This window comes from Drosophila takahashii, chromosome 2R (genome assembly GCF_030179915.1).
Source record: "Drosophila takahashii strain IR98-3 E-12201 chromosome 2R, DtakHiC1v2, whole genome shotgun sequence".
NCBI lineage: Eukaryota > Metazoa > Arthropoda > Insecta > Diptera > Drosophilidae > Drosophila > Drosophila takahashii.
Window position 1 is genome coordinate 30,478,666 of NC_091679.1, and position 17,444 is coordinate 30,496,109.

The window sequence follows — 17,444 nt, forward strand, 5'->3', positions numbered from 1 at the left end:
AAATTCCCTACGAGATAATGCCACGTTCAAGCCTATCCTAATTATTAAAAATTATTAATACAAAAATGTCTAATAATAAAAAGTCTATGGATATTGATGGTTATGGATATTTGAATTTGGATCGTCTTTCTGGAGAAGAATGTCATTTTAAATATGTCATTACACGTGTAAGGCGTACCTATATCTATAGAGAACCTTATTCTGTTTGGACCTCGAACATGTCTCGCATTTCGAAGCGCGTCTACGAGGCCAAGACGGCCTATCCGGATCGCACCAAGTCCGAGGAGAAATCCTTCACGGAGGTGAATGTGCCGATCAAGAAGCTGGACACCGCCCTCCTCCTGCTGAGTTCGAAGGAGGAGTGCGTTCTGCTGACCGTCTTCAGCCACATCACGGACTTTGCCCGCCGACAGGATGTGAATGTCCTGGAGCTGAGGGCCCACGGCCTGCTGGAGCTGCTGCTCGATAAGGACCTGTTCATCGCCTCGGAGAACACGATGATCCGGCGCTTCGCTTTGTACCTGCTCACCGCTCTGCTGGACAACACCGATATGGCCACCTACGAGCCAGAGCAGACGGATCAGATCCTGGAGCTGGCCTGCCGGTTCTACCTGAAGGAGAGCGACGACTTCTGCATCGAGTACCTGACCTACATACTCAACGTCTGCCTGCGGGATCCCCAGATGGCCCACGGCCTCGTGGAGGCCACCGAGTTCCTGGAAAAGTTCAAGGCGGTCTTTGTCAATTCCGAGAACCCAGATACGGTGTTCAATTCGATTGAGGCCCTGCATCGGATGCTGCTGGTCCAAAGTGCCGAGCAGATGCTGGATTTCACCACTCAGCCGGACTTTCCGGTGGACAGGATTATCTGCGAGGTAACCAACGAGTTCCAGGAGATCCGCAAGGCGGCCCTGAAGACCCTGAAGACCCTGCTGGCGGACACGGGCGAGGATAGTGTCTTCGAGCCACTGCATCGCTGCTTCTTCGTGCTGGAGCAGCTGGTGAAGGCCTTCTGCGAGAATCCCCAGGGACCGGAGGCCGCGGATATCGTCGAGGTCCTGGCCACGGCCCTGCGATCCGAGAAGATGACCAAGCTGTTCTTCGAACAGAATCTCTTCGACCTGGTCGTCGAGCAGCTGCGCAGCCACATGGACCTGATGCCGCTGGAGATGCGCTGCACTATCATCTCGATCTTCGCGGAGACGTCGCAGTACGAGCAGTTCCTGAAGCGGATGCACAGGGCCGAGATCACGGACATGTTCCTCAACTGCCTGATGCAGAACAAGCCTGCCCCGGCGGCCTTTGTCATCCAGGGCCTGCACCGCATGTCCCAGCATCCGGACGCACTGCGTCGCATTGTGGCCGCCTACGAGGAGGGGGCGATCCGCAAGCTGGTGGCCATCCTAATGTCGCCCGAGTTGGCCATCAAGGTGCGGGAGCAGGCGGCCGAGTTTCTGTCCCGCCTGCTGGTGGCCGCCTTCCGGGACACGGCTGCCCAGCTGCAGGAGCAGGAGATTGCCGTCGTGCTCACTGCGGTCATCACCCAAGGACAGCCGACGCTGTCCATCGATCTCATCCTCTCGCTGCTGACGATCATCGAGAGTCTGGCCCAGAACGAGGAGTACCGCACGATCCTGGGGGAGTATAGCTCCCTGACCGAGCAGATTGCCCAGCTACTAATGGTGATTGGTTCTGGATATCTAGTTCTATATCCTGATCTTTGATTGCTCCCCTCACAGCGCTCCTATGCCCACTCCATCCTGGTGAACAACATCTTCCGCTGCCTGTGCACCCTGATCGACGAGGCGCCGGTGCGCGAGACCCTGCTGGCCAACTACATAGTCTCCTCCATCAAGCGGGCCCTCAAGTCGCTGTCCAATCTGGTCAAGACCTCGGTGACCAACTTTATTCTGCAGACCACCAGGTTTAATGAGTTCATAGACGCCTACATAGATCGTGGGATCCTGGAAGTGTAAGCGAGAATCTTATTTTTACATCACACAAGTGGGTAGACCCCAGGGTTTGAAAAATAACACATACTGTAAAAACTTGTGTTTGTGTTTTTTACACATAGTGTTTTTAACACAATGAGTTTTTGAACTGAAAAATGCACGGTCTTCTAGAGTATAAGAGTATATATATGCAAAGCATATGCTTTAAACTAACATATAAGATATTATGGCCCATGTAGATTTTTAATTTTCCCTTCGACTTGTTAATGTCAGTGAAATGTAACTTTAATTTGTGTTAAAATCACAGTGTGTAAAAAACACGTCGTGTTAATAAGATGGTGTAAAAAACACAAGTGAGCTGTGTGTGGTAACAATTATTTTTACATTTTAACACTTGTATTTGACACACATGTCAACAATTTTGCTCAAACTGTAAAATACAATTGTTCATGTTTTTAACATGTGTGTCAATCTCCGAAGCCTGGTAAACCCCCTTTCGATTTCAGTTTGCTGGAGTTCCAGAAGCACGCCTTCTGCGTTTCCACCTGGGGACCGGCCATCGAGAGCATTCTGTCCAAGTGCCCCACCATGAAGTTCGCCATCCGCAACTGCCTTACCTTCACGGACATCACCGCCGGCAAGGACTTCTATGTGTCGCGCCGGAAGTTCGAGGATTTCCGCAAGTTCCAGGACATTCTCCGCAACGACTGCTCGCCCTTGGACGCCGTCCTGGTGGTCAACTTCGATCGTCCCAAGCCGGATGAGAGCGATGTGATCGACGTGCCGCTGCGGTGCTTGAGCACGGTAACCGATATGCCCGGCGACACCAGCTGGGACTACTGCAAGCGACCAGGAGATCACTACTTGCCGCAGTACTTGGAGGCACTTAACCAGACACTAGCGGTGGGTTTAACTGGTTTTCGGGGGTGGTAGAAATATCTCATTGAAACCAATCTTTAGCTCCATGGATTGGTGGAGAATCCGGAGCGGATTCGTCGTTCCATCGACTTCGACAACGTGGCCAAGCGGAGCAAGCTGATCGCCCAGGCCGTGTTCGCTGTGATGAACGAAAACCTCAAGATTCTGGACCTCAACTCGACGGAGGAGTGCTGCAAGAACACGGTCCACTGCCACCTGCAGGAACTGCGCCACGTGCTGCACACGAACTTCATACCGCTGGGCCTGGTGCGCAGTGGCTGCCAGTTCGAGCGGGCCGTTCTGTTCAAGGGACTGGCCGACCAGATCGGCCTGCCGTGCACCCTGCAGCGCAGCGTTGACGGCAGGATGCTCTACAACGAGGTGCCGCTGCCGCTGGAGCCGGAGAAGGATGTGCACTGCGACAAGAAGACCCTGAAGTTCATGCCCTGGCGCATGCTGCGACCCACCCATGTGGTGGACCTCATGTACAACGTGGGCGATCTGTATCCGATGCAGAGTCGCCAGGCGCTGCAGTATCTGCGCCTCTACTGATTTCTAGTTTTTAAGATTTTACCACAGATGCTTGCAAAATTGTCCTGTCCAGTTGTTCGTCACCTGCTGTAAAGTTTAGTAAAAATATTTTAGCGGGTAAAAAATTGTATTTTAATTTCAAAGCTTCTATTAAAAACAAGAGAGAACGCTATAGTCGCGTGGGTGTCCCGACTATCTAATACCCGTCACTCAGCTAAAGGGAGTGCGAGGGAGATGGAAATATAAAATTTTAATTGCGCACACCCAGAAAAAACAAGAAAGGAAGCTAGCTTCGGCCAGCCGAAGCTTATATACCCTTGCAGATCATTCCTATTAATTAACAAATCGCAAAAATGTTCAATTTTCTAATATTTATCATTAATTTTCCGATCGTTCCTATGGCAGCTATATGATATAGTCGTCCGATTTTGATTAAATTAAAATTGAAATTCGGAAATATTTAAAAAGAGTCATATCCTAGAGTAGAAGATAATACAATAAAAACCAAAGAAGCTAGAATTTATTTCCTATTACTTTTCCATTAATTTTCCGATCGTTCCTATGGCAGCTATATGATATAGTCGTCCGATTTCGATCAAATTAAAATTGAAATTCGGAAATATTTAAAAAGAGTCATATTCTAGAGTAGAAGATAATACAACAAAAACCAAAGAAGCTAGAATTTATTTCCTATTACTTTTCCATTAATTTTCCGATCGTTCCTATGGCAGCTATATGATATAGTAGTCCGATTTTTTAAATAATTAATTCGAAATTCAGAAATATTAAAAAAATAACATCCCCAAAAGTAGAAGGTAATATTTCAAAAAACACCGAAGTTAGAATTTTTTAAAGTTTTTTTTTTCCGATTGTTCCTATGGGAGCTATAAGATATAGTTGTCCGATCCGGTCGGCTCCGACATATATACTACCTGCAATAGAAAGAAGACTTTTGGGAAAGTTTCATCCCGATAGCTCAAAAACTGAGAGACTAGTTTGCGTAGAAACAGACAGACGGACAGACGGACAGACGGACAGACGGACAGACGGTCAGACGGACAGACGGACAGACGGACAGACGGACAGACGGACAGACGGACAGACGGACATGGCTAGATCGACTCGTCTAGTGATGCTGATCAAGAATATATATACTTTATGGGGTCGGAAACGTCTCCTTCACTGCGTTGCAAACTTCTGACTGAAATCATAATACCCTCTGCAAGGGTATAAAAATGACCTAAAATGTCAAAAAATGGCCTAGAATTTAGGTAAAATTGGCCTAAAACTGGAGCTAAGTCCTTGAATGGCCTAAAATTTAGGATTGTATGACCTAAAATGTTAGGCCATTAATGGCCTAAAATGGGGTAATTTTTGGCCTAGATTTTAGGTAATATGCTACCTTAAAAAGGCTTTCTTTGGCCTAAAAATTTGTACTGAAAAATGTTTCATATTATAAAGTAAGTACAGAGAAATTTATAGCTAACTCGAGGTCAATGTCGGCTTAGTCTTCAAGAAGCCGTCATTATTCCAACACACAAAAACGAGCGAAGAGGCTTCACTGTTCAGCAGTGAAATCGCTGTTTTATTCAACGATCGAAGTGGGTTACCATGCAAGCCGCGCTATAACTGGTTGGGAATTATAGAGTCGCTAGAACGGTATCAGAGTTCCGTGCAAATTTATTTAGGTAAAATGCATTAATTTTAAGGCCCACGATGACCTAAAATATTAGGCTATATGGGACCTAAATAGTAGGGCAAATATACCAAAAATTTAAATTTTTAGGCAGTACATGACCTAAAAAGGAACTTTTAGTCCATTTAAAATGTTTTAGGCTATGCATGACCTAAAATGTTGTCCATCATTTTTCTGGGTGTAGTAAACCATAGTAAATCGTAGGAAATCGTAGTAAATTGTAGTAAATCGTATTAAATCGTAGTAAATCGTATTAAATCGTAGTAAATTGTAGTAAATCGTAGTAAATCGTAGTAAACCATAGTAAATCGTAGTAAACCGTAGTAAACCGTAGTAAACCGTAGCAAATCGTAGTAAACCGTTTGTTGGCGCCAGACACATTTTAAAACCGTTAGTGGGCGATTGTGGGTGTTAAAGGGGGCGTGGCGCCCAAAAAAGTCCAAGAATATGTGTTCATACAGACGGACTGACAAACGGCAACTAATTGGCATTTTATTTCCTAACAATTAAATAATAAAGTTCCATTCTACAAACCGGAGTAAACCACAGTAAACCTTAGTAAACCTTAGTAAACCTTAGTAAACCTTAGTAAACCTTAGTAAACCGTAGTAAGCCGTAGTAAATCGTAGTAAACCATAGTAAATCGTAGTAAATTGTAGTAATTCGTATTAAATCGTAGTAAATCGTAGTAAATTGTAGTAAGTAATCGTAGTAAGCTGTAGTAAATCGTAGTAAATCGTAGTAAACTGTAGTAAATCGTAGTAAATCGTAGTAAATCGTAGTCAACAGTAGTAAATCGTAGTAAACCGTAGTAAATCGTTGAACGGAATATATAGACGCATTCAAAACGAATTTCGTATTTGTTAGGACACTTTTTAAAATCAAATCATAATCGTAACTCAGCTAAAGGGAGTGCGAGGGAGATGGATATATAACATTTTAATGGCGTATAACTTTTTAATGAATGGTCCGATTTGAAAAATGTCTTCTACATTTCGATAGGTATAAATATACACAACAAAATTGCATTTATACTTCTCGGAAATCTTTAAAGGTGTGGACCCCAGACACATTTTAAAATCGTTAGTGAGCGATTGTGGGCGTTAGAGGGGGCGTGGCACCTTTTTGAAACAAACTTGCGCTGCGTAGGAGCTTCTAGAATCTGAAGGCAAAATACCAATCTTCTAGCTTTTATAGTTTCCGAGATCTCAGCGTTCATTCGGACGGACAGACAGACAGACGGACATGGCTAGATCGACTTGGCTGGTGAGCTTGATCAAGAGTATATATACTTTATAGGGTCGAAATCGCTTCCTTCTCCCTGTTACATACTTTTGCACGAATACCAAGTTACCAAGTACGGTACATTTAAGAAATTTTATATATTTTTCGAAAACCTTGGTTTGCATCCCGACTGTTTTTTTTGGAAGGATACTGCGCATGTCCTTCTCCTTTGCCACTGCGTCTGACATTCGGGGTTCAAGTGTCAACTGGAGAGCTGTGGGGTCCGCCGAATGAGGAGCACGTAAACAAGAGAATCTCGGGCCACTCGGTAGATTAGCCAAGGAATTCAGAGGCCGGCAGCAGGATGATCAGGCCCTTCATCACGCTGCTCTACTTCCTGCTGACCAGCTCGTCCATCGTCTTCACGGCCTGCGTGAATAATGGTGAGTCCTACTGATGCTGCGCGACCTTGGGCTGGAAAAATCAATAACATCTCCCATCCGACGTCCAGTCACGGGGACCAGTTCGCCAGGACCCGGACCCAGTACCTCGCTGACCAGCGGGCACATCCACCGGACGGCGGCGGCCATCGAGAGGGTGAATCTGCTGTGGTGCTACGCCTGCCACACGATGGACGACGGGGAGGCCTGCGTGGATGTGGCGGTCAGGAACGACACAGCGCTGCAGAAGAAGTGCCACGGCGAGGAGTTCATCTGCATGGTGAGTGGTTCGGTGAGCGAGTCAGCTGTGGGGAAACTCTAACCTTTGACCACCGAACCAACCAGGTCAAGCGATTCTCGTACACCACCAGCACGGAGAACTCGACCAGCTCGCCCAAGATGTGGTCGTTGGATCGCCGGTGTGCCGCCAACTGCGAGCCCGGCTGCATCATCATTGGCGAGCGGACCAAGCTGTATGCCTGCACCTCCTGCTGCGAGGAGTCCTTCTGCAACACGGGCCGCGGAGCCGCCTCCGGGATCTTCCATCGCGAGGACACGGGCATTGGCACACGGCTCTTCTGGCTGGCCGCTCCCTTTCTGGTCAACATGTCGCTGGTGCTGTACAAAAGGCACGCCGGTCACGTGCTCCTCAAGCTGCAATAGTCCCATCCCAGGGGTCACCACACTGAATTTAGGGGCATCCAATGCTGCCCCACACTCCACAATGCAACTCCACTCAATGCCAAATCCTAGCTAATTTTAGATCTCCTGTATTGTAGTTAGGCCCTCATGATGCCGTGTGATATTAAAACGCTGGCCTCCTCACTACAGCGCGCTCACACTCAACACTCGAGAAATCCACTTTTTGCCTCTTGTTTCTGTAGGCTAGTACTATGAATATATTTTATCATTACCTTAAATTAAAAGTAGATTTCCCAAATCAAGTTGTGTTTAATTCCAACTTTCCATTAAGTACTTAAATGATGGTATATTTATAATGTTTAAGCCAGCTAAGTATTTTACATTCGAAACTTGAAACGCATTTGTTAATGTTTTATTGATATTATAAATTATGTTGTGATACCAACCAGTACAAGGAGATCACTAGCATCCTTTTTTAAATTTAAATTGAATTATATTACTCATTTCAAACTTTCGAAGTTATGTTTCTTTTTGAAAATTTCAAAATTAATCTTGCTAATTGCACAACATTTCGAATGTTAATTAATTTCAGGTCGAATGTCACAGCTTTCTTCGGTATTAGCTAAGTCCCATGCAAACTGTTAATAGAATAATTGTAATTTCTAAACTTGAGCTTCATGCCTGGCATCCTTTGGCCCCATGGGATATTGTATTCCATATTCTGGTAAACATCGCAGCCATGAATACATGCATTAAGGCCTTCAATTGGTCCTGTGAATTGCATTATGTTTCCGTTTCAACATGCCCGGTTTCCTCTGTCTGCATCCGCATTACGATTTTGGAGGCGGGTGGTGGGTTCGGATTCTGTGGGGCGGCTCTTCTGGGCAGACATGAATTATTTATTGGACAAGCAGTCGCCACATTGGAGGAGTATTCATGGGCAGCGAGGGGCGGGTCGGGACCTCTTATCCGGCCTTGGGTGGGCGGCAGATCCTGCTCATCTAATGGAGTTGCCATTAAAAACAGATACTAACACGAGACATGCTGCATCCGTGTTTCCGTGCGAGGCCCCTCTTGTTTTGTCCTTATTTTTGGGTCTGGAATGCACCACGCCCCCTCATTTGGGACACACATACAAGAAGGCTCGTTAACGCCCATGAATTGCAGAGGATTCTTACACGCAGAAAAATGATTTTGCTTTTAAAAAGAATAGAAGAATAGAATAGAAATACTATTGAGATAACATATTTTTATTAGATTATTTTCTTATTGGATAGATGGTAGATAGTAGGTAACCCCGAGTTTCCTCGAATCACTATGGACGGCAGTCCATGTAGTGACGAAGCGCACCAGGAGAGTGTGCGAAGGCGACTACTATTATATAGCCGCAAAATTGAAAATCTGCTGTGATAGTCCAATCGTAATGTGTAATACACCAATCGAAAGGTATTGCAAAAACTTAAAGGATTGCATACCAAGACTTTAAGAAAATCGATTGGCTTGGGAGAGAGAGCGGTGAAAGTGAAAAAGTGAAAATTTCGAAATTTGGAGCTGTTGGGGCCGGTGGGGATAAATGCCCCCTCGCAATGTTTTAGTTGTATTCCTTTTGAAAATACCCGTCGAATGAGGGGTCATTTGTCAAAATCCGACGTTCCGTTCAAAAGTTATAGCCAAAATAAGATTTTCTTCTTCTTCCCAAAATGAAAATTAATTTCTGTTTGTCCACTTGTCCAAAATATGTTTTTTAAGTTCTGAAAATTTGATATGACGTTCATCACATCGATATAAAAAACTTTTGTTCTACCACTTTTGGAAAAACTAGCTAGTTTAGCGGGAAAACAGCTATAAATAGCTAAAATTCGGAAAGCCGTAACTTCTATACTACTAAAGCTACAGACTTGTGCTGCATCTCGTTTGAAAGGTATTTTTAAATGCTATAAACGCCTTCTATATGCAATTTGAGTAAATGTAATAGTTAAAAAGATATGAACAAAATAAAATTTGTTTAAACTTTTTTTTTAGCTTTTTTTTAATTTTCTCAAAAACGGCTCTAACGATTTTCCTTACAACTTTAAACTGTATAGCCCTTGAGATTCCTTAAATTTTGGTATATAACACATTACTGTAAAAAGTCACGTTTAAAAGTTATTTTTATACGAAAATAGCCACTTTTGCCAGCTCGAACAATTAACGCTCCCTGAGTATTGAATTTTGTGGGAGGGTATCCGAACTGTATTTTAGGGTCATGGAATCAGTAAATTTGCACTTAAGAGTTCCATATAGGAATCTTTTGTTCTACGACTTTTGGAAAAAGCCGCTACTTTAGCGGGAAAAAGCTAAAAATAGCTAAATTTCTTTAGTTTGTAAGTTCTACACTACTAAAGGTACAGACATGTGCTATACCTCGTTTAAAAGGTATTTTAAAATACTTCAACGCCTTTTTAACTTAATTTGTTAAAATACAATAGTTTAAAAATTATGATTGACCAATTTAAATTTAAATGTATATATTAGCTCCTATGAGAGCAAATGTAAACAAACAAAAACTTCTGATATCAAATAAAAACACCTCTTAACGAGGTAAAAAACTAGTGACGACCGCACCTTCAACATACAAAAGTTCTGATATCAACATTTGTGACGAAAAATTATTACACTCGTCATTAAATAGACTTTCTTATATTTTCTCATTCGGCACGCTGCAATAGAAAATGCCTGTGAAGGGAAAAATGCTGGAATAGTTTGCTAGGGCGGGCCGAATGAGAAAATATTAGAAAGTCTATTTAATGACGAGTGTAATAATTTTTCGTCACAAATGTTGATATCAGAACTTTTGTATGTTGAAGGTGCGGTCGTCACTAGTTTTTTACCTCGTTAAGAGGTGTTTTTATTTGATATAAAATACATATTAGGAAAGTTTGAAGTTACAATTTTTTCTCAGTATATGTAAGCTTTTCCTGCTCCAGTTTCGGTTCCCTGGAGGGACATTTGCCGGTCCAAAAATGCTGGGCTGCGAGGGCTCCTAGATGAACTTCCGGCGCCTAGACTCCTCCATCTTGGCTAATAAAGCCGAGACAAATCTCTTCAGTTCGGGCTTAATTTTCTTAGCAAATTTACATAAATGACCGAGGGGAGAATGGCGGCCAGGATGTCGGATAGGGTTCAGGTTCAGCCGGCTGGCCATCCATCATGGGTCTCAGTGGGTGGCGGAGTGGGGGGTGGATAGGTGGATGGCTTTATGTGGCCTTCGTGTATTTGGCGTTTATTTTTGCGGCTTTCATGTCGTAAATCTTCATCAGACGGCAAATTACGTGGTTTCCATCGCGCCTCACTCCCACTCCTTCGCTCCTTCGGCATCCTTTGCTGTGTTTCGGGGGCACTTTTCGAAATGTGGCGGAACGTATCCGGCAAACAATAAAGTGACCGCAATGCGAGGCCCCAGCCCTCCATATCCTTGGCCAGGAAAAACAATAAACGGTGACAAAAAGGCAAACAGGATGCGCATAAAAGCAGCAACAACAAAGGCATAGACAACAACAAAAACCAAAATAACCATTAAAGGACAGCGGAAGGAGGCGACTGCGGCCCAGCCATTGACAACAGTTTCATTTATGAAAAATAATAGCCACGGCAATATGCAAAATTTATTATTATATTTGCGTTGAGCCGCAAAAATGCGACGGATTTCGAACCTCGACCCCAAAAAGTTGATGAGACGATTTGATCAAGCGAAAGAGAATTTTAAATACCCTTTCAAATATATTTCAGTTGTATTTTCGTTATTATTACTATTTTAAATATTTATTTAATCTTATTATTCTATATGTCACCATGCTAACCTAAAACGATAAGCACCGTCTGTAAGAACACATTCTGATTGATAAAACAAGTCGAGGACGACCGATAGTACGCATTTAGAACAGCGTAATCTCTATAATGTTGAGTAGTTCAAGTGGAGATCAATTTAATGATAAGTGATTAAAAACGAATTTATTCAAAAGAAGTTTACTGTGAATTTTTTTGATGGCACTTATGTTTTTAAGTCTTTTTGGGTGCATTCAGAGGAAATCTGTTATCTGTGAAAAATACAAGGAATCCAAATCAAGGTTTAAACATTTTTTATCTTTAAACATTTTTTAACATAATTTAAATTTACTCATTACTAATATGAACTACCATAACTACTACGATCACTAATCATGTTTATACCCAATCTGCAGAAGAGTTTAGAGCTCTTACTTTAAGTTCCTCTGGATTACTAGATCCATTATCATCAGTCTGTGTATTTTGTGAATCTGTGATTTCAGCGGAGATCGGTGTTGTTACTTTTAGCTCTTCTGGGTCACAAAATACATTATCTTCAGTCTGTGATTTTTGTAAATCTATAATTTCAGCGGATGTTGGAGCTGTTACTTTAAGTTCCTCTGGGACACTTGGTCCGTTATCATCTTTCGGTGATTTTTGACTAACAATAGGGGAAGCTTTTCTTCTTGGTCCCAGGAACTGATCAAGACCACCAATCGGAGCCTCGATGAGTAGGTGCATTGCATAGGAAAACAGCACGGTGAATCCCAAAGTCGACCAAATGTTGAGCATCTGAAAAATAATTATTTTAGGTTATAGAGCCAAGTTTTACCAGGTCAAAGCATACAATTCTGTAATCCGAGAAGTAAGTACTGGTCCGGGTATTTCGGACGTTCATCTCTACGAAGAACATGTGCCACATGTAGACGGAGTAGGAAAGCCTGGAGAGGGGTTGCCACAGCGGGGAGGAGAGGAAGCTGTTGGCCAGACCGCCGTATCCCTGAATGCAGGCGAAGACCACCCAGCAGAGGGCCAGTGACCAGCCCACTCTCGTCAAGGTGTAGTAAGAAGACTCCGCAAAGGTGGAAGCATCAGGACTGGTCCACTTAGAGGGCGGGTAGAGAGCGAAGATCGTGGTGAAGAGCATGGCCAGGCAGAGGATCCATCCTGACCACACGGTCATCCAGCTTAGCTGAAACTTCCTTCCCCTATTCAAGTGCAGGAAGTAGCCGAAAAGAAATCCTATTAACCAGGGCTGGGCATGTGTATGGGTGGCAAAGTACGCATCCCTCATGGCTTCGGGGGAAGCAGTCCTAGATAAAAAAGAGATTTTAACAAAATCGATCGATCGATCGTTGTAATACTTACGTGATTATTGTTGTGTAGTCATTAACCATCATGGTGGCAAAGAGACAGGCGGTAAGTAGCAGGATAAGAACGAAAATACCAGCAGCAGCCTTCTTGCCCCATCGATAGAGACCAATCAGCAGGATCGGAGAGATGAGGTATAACTGCATGTCCAACGAAAGATACCAGGAGTGGACCAGGCACTAAAGTTGAAGGATCTACTTTATCATCTACTTCTATATTGAAAATACGGCTGACTCACCTTGTCGTTTGTATAGTTATTCACGAACAGCAAAGTCCAATACCAACTGTCCACACGCGGCCTTTCCAATGTATCCACCCTTGAATAGGGGACCATCTGATATCAGGGGCATGAGCTTCAAATGGACTACAATGGCGATCGCCAAAAGGGGAAGAATGCGCATTATACGATGCAAATACATCATTGGCACATTAAGTTTTCCCTTAGTCCTGTGGTTAAGTTACAGTTAAGTTAAAGTTAAATCTCTTATGCCTTATTGCCTTACTTATCCATCAATCGCAGCGGAATCAAAGCCACCAACAGGCCGCCAATCATGAAGAACGAATCCACGGATACGAAACAATGTATAAGAAAACTGGCAAATGGTTTCCCGAACCACTGTTAAATAGTACAGCTTTTATATAAAAGAGTATTCAAATATCATTTTATACTTACCGTTACAATGCTGAGAAAATTAATATTTGGTGAAAGAAGAACGGCTGAGTATTGGTGGTAAGTAATCACCCAGATGATCACTCATCTTCCATGAAGGCAGTCGATTACATTCGGGTTCGATTTGGTTTCCACAACTCGAAAGAGGGCACGAGAGTTTGCCCTTGCTGAGAACACCTTCACAATGACAGGAAGCTGGTCTGAAGGTTTCAAATTGTTGTGAAATTTCCATTAGATCGATCAAAATCTCCTAACTCACCCTGATTTTTGATAAGAAAATAGTCCCACAGAGTAAATAACGTCACTAGCGCACCCATCACCGATAAGATTACTCTGCAAAAAAGAAGAGTTAGGTCAAAAAGTCGATTAAAAGTATGTCCCACTTACATCATAAAAATGGTTAGTCCATCCCACGGTTCACTTTCACTTGTCTGGCAACTGGAGTCGCTGATACTCATGGCTAAGCTGGAGCTATTGAGCAACTGGCTCATCAGTTGATCCACAAACGCGTTCATGTGGACTGCCGAACAGGAGGCCGGAAAGCAGGTAGCAATATTGAAGCTGGAGACTGAGAGAAAACAGTATTTCCCTCGAATAGTCCGGCCCGTGCTGATAACCCCTCGGAGGTTAAGACATTCGTCGAAATTTCCCAGGTCGTATGAGTTGCCGGTGAATAGACCCGATGGAATAGATCCCCAGGCATCGATCACTAACATATTTCAAATAATAAAGATAAAGCTTTAATAGGAGCATCTACTACTTTATGATCCAGGGCTAACTTACTTTTCAGAGTCCATAATTGACCACTTTGAAGTCCCGTCATCAAGGCAGTCATATCACTGAGGCACAGCAGATCCTCCTCAGATGTCAGCCGGGAGTTCGGGATGCTCAACTTTTCCAGCGAAACATTCCTAAAGTATTCTGCAAACTCAAAGCCCAAGGATCTAAGTTGCCTGAATTGCTGAAACTCCGGCAGGACATCTGTATCTTTCGGATTCGCAGCACTGACGAGGGCAATCCCACAGAGTAAAGCTAGTCCAATTTTGTTGACCATGCTGTTTTAATTCGTAGTGAATGTTTTCCATCGATCACGGAACCCCTTTATAGGCGAATTACCTTGCGATAAGCTCCGTCTACAACCAAATGAGATATTAGTCATACGATTGGCAACAGCATTGCAAATGTCCGATAGGGCAATCTCTCAAGTTGTCATTTTCAATTGGTAATCAGTTCCTAAGTAGTTGTACTTAATACTATCATTCAAAAACGGCCAGGTGCAGTAACATTTTTTAGTCTCTTATCTAAGTAGGTATTCCTTGAAAAAAGTGTTTGCTTAGAAATTTGTTGTGGGTTAATCCTAGATTATTATACATATACTTATAGTTAGATAAAAAGGTTTGCAAATTAAGTGACTAGATTATTAGCAGTTAAGCATTATTTAGGAGTAGTTGTTCACTAATCGCTTATCAGAAAGTATATATTTCCATAATTTTTAAAATACCATCTAAAATCAGTAAAAAGTTGAACATACCCCTCCAGATTTGTAGGGAAAATGTCACAGAGATTCCCGCTGCCTTTATTGCTCTGCCCGTTTTATTCATTCATTATTATGTATTGCCACTTTGGCATTGGCACAGTGTTTCGCCATGTTTCTGGTTGTTTGTCCTCTTTTTGTCTCTTTTTATTTGCCATCATTCTGTGCACTCGTTAGCGGTTGTTGCTGTTGTTGTTGCTGCTTTGTCGCGCCAAGTCCACAAAGAAATTTCAATTAAAATGCAACAATGCCGCACTCCATCATCGGGGCGACGCGCCAAGCTGACAAACCGCGACACATTCCCCCCGTCTGGAATCGCGGAACGCCTCCTGGTACACCCAGAAAAATCGAGAACGAAAAAAACCAACATCGACCGATCTTGATTTTAGTATTTGTATTCTCACTTTTTTCTTCTTGATATCGAGATGAAAGCAGTGTTGATTCTAGTATTCCCAGTCAAAGTCAATCTCAGTTTTTATGTTGTGGAAGAGGGACGTGAGGAAAAGACATCGAAAAAATGAGAGGAAAAGGGCGGAGAGGCCGAATTCCTCTCTTGTAGCTATCGGGCAGTCATGCTTCATGATATCGGTAGCCTAGGGGACTAATGCGTGCGGATTATATGTTTTGTAAGCATATAGTCGGAAGTGTGTGTTCAGTCCCGCGTCGAGGCGGAAATTCTTTGCGTTTTTTTTTTTTTTACTCATTAATATTTATATTTAATACAAATTAGGATTTTGTTAATCTAACACACATAAATGGCTTAATAAGAGTAAAAACCAAGAACCCAAGAGAACAAAATGTGATTGAACTTTGTACAGCGCCTCATGTGATGCTTCCATGGCGCAGCTGGTAGAGTGTTTGACTGCAAACTGTGAGGCAACGGGTTCGATTCCCACGACCGACCAAAGGTGTTTTTCCCAAGATAGTAAGTTATTTGAATTTTATATTTATCATTTGTTAATAATATAATAATTTCAGTTATTGTTTCAGTTAAAATTTGAAACTAAATGTGTTCTTATATACGAACATAGTATAGTGTGACGTCATCCATGTAATTAAATAAAGGAAAGAAAAATAAGTTGTGAAACGGGGGGAACCAACAACAACACCGACGGGGACAGGAGGGGGTGAAAGAGGCAAAATTCCCGATTCCTCAATTATTTTTTTTTTCTTCTTCTAATTCAATTTGTATTTTAAAATCGACATCGATTCGATGTTGAAACCGAGAAGACGTCATCTCGATATCGATAGCACACATACTCAAAAACCATTCTCAAAACCGAGATGACATCGATGTTGATTTTAGTATTTTCGATCTCGGCTAGGTTTTGTGATCGAAAATACTAAAATCAACATCGATGAGAACGGTTTTTTTTCTCGGTGTAGTACTCCATGGTTCTCCTCCATCGTTCTCCTCCTGATGGGCGACCCCTAGAATTTGGCAGCCACGAAAGTCGCACGTCTCGCCAATGGCTGGCAAATGACTTTTCATTGCTCCAAGTTTTTGGCCAGACAAAGGGGTGTTTTTTGCCACTCCTTGGGAAACTGCAATAATGAGCTGGGGAAAATAAGTTTAATTTAAGCAACTTTGGTGGTAAAGATACTCAAGTTTCAACTTGGGACGTGCTTTTATGACAGATAATAAATATACAATTTATTTAGTTTTCGGGACAATTACTTTGAAGCATACTTTTGAGTTTTTTCTAAGGTTTTGAAATTAAAGCAGGTATTTACATTAAGAATAGATTGTTTATTTTTTTTTTTAACAGACAATTATTTTTAATGAATTATAGGATCGACTGAAAAATAATATTGTTAGTACCAATACCACAGGGTAAATTGTATCAAACATTTGTAGCCATAATTTTAATAATTCTGTTGTTCCCATCTTTAAATATACCTACGCTCTCATATCCTGTTGATGGTGATAAGTCCCTGTCGCCGGGACACAAGGATGCACATGCAGAACACCGAAAAGTGGCCAAAAACAAGGGCCAACCAGGCAACATCTGGCGGGGCACGGAGCAGCAGCCACCGACAAGACCTGGCTGATGTTTCTGCCACCCACTTCCATTGACAGCACCAGAATGCCAGTGGCCTTGTAGACGCCTGTTTCGAGGCCCCACAGCAGCAACAAGAAGAGCCACCCAACCACCCACCGCCGGAGGGTCGGTTCCCTTGCAGCGACTGTGTAATTAAAACTTTGAGTAACAGCCACGAAAACTACAATTGACTGACTGCCTGACATCCTGGGGGCATTATAGTGTGCGTGGGGTGGGTGGTTGGCAGTTTGGATGTTCGGCAGGCAGTGGGTGGTGGGTGGTGACCTAAGCTGTCAGTTGGCGCCACTTCGGGTGCGAAGTGTTTTCGTTTTTTTAATAAACTTTCACCAGTCTGCTGCCGGCAGCTCATCCCTTATTGGATTTTCAGCTTTCTGATGAAAGCGGAGCGAACTGAAATAGGGATAAAGAGATAGTGGAAAATGGTAGGACTTTGGCTTTTCTCCATTAAGAGCTTGCTCTGCTCTTGCGATTTGCGTAAACGATTTTGATAGATTTTGATGGGATTTCGGCTTTGGTTTCGAGTTGGTCTCGAGTGACTCGAATTTTCCCGCTGACTGGCTGGCTAGAGTCCCTTTCGCCCACGCAGACTTCTGGCTTTA

The 17,444-nt window shown here is 43.0% G+C and overlaps 3 protein-coding genes across 3 annotated transcripts; 2 read left to right on the forward strand and 1 right to left on the reverse strand.

Moving 5' to 3' along the window:
* The first annotated feature begins 153 nt into the window (after window positions 1-153).
* On the forward strand, window positions 154-3,526 carry LOC108060544 (uncharacterized). Its single transcript, XM_017146262.3, has 4 exons — window positions 154-1,682; window positions 1,740-1,972; window positions 2,459-2,855; window positions 2,913-3,526. Exons 1-4 carry the CDS (start codon window positions 219-221, stop codon window positions 3,420-3,422), a joined length of 2,604 nt encoding a protein of 867 aa, XP_017001751.2. The 5' UTR covers window positions 154-218; the 3' UTR covers window positions 3,423-3,526.
* A 2,949-nt stretch (window positions 3,527-6,475) lies between these two features.
* On the forward strand, window positions 6,476-7,733 carry LOC108060541 (uncharacterized). The gene is made up of 3 exons (XM_017146258.3): window positions 6,476-6,764; window positions 6,833-7,041; window positions 7,107-7,733. The coding sequence occupies exons 1-3, from the start codon at window positions 6,686-6,688 to the stop codon at window positions 7,422-7,424; spliced, it is 606 nt and encodes a 201-aa protein (XP_017001747.1). The 5' UTR covers window positions 6,476-6,685; the 3' UTR covers window positions 7,425-7,733.
* Window positions 7,734-11,606: 3,873 nt separating this feature from the next.
* On the reverse strand, window positions 11,607-15,110 carry LOC108060542 (nose resistant to fluoxetine protein 6). Its single transcript, XM_017146259.3, is given in 11 exon segments — window positions 11,607-11,999; window positions 12,055-12,520; window positions 12,576-12,757; window positions 12,817-12,868; window positions 12,870-13,025; window positions 13,082-13,194; window positions 13,252-13,448; window positions 13,508-13,581; window positions 13,636-13,957; window positions 14,032-14,381; window positions 14,780-15,110. Coding segments are annotated over 10 exon segments (2,226 nt in total). The 5' UTR covers window positions 14,303-14,381; window positions 14,780-15,110.
* Window positions 15,111-17,444: the final 2,334 nt, after the last annotated feature.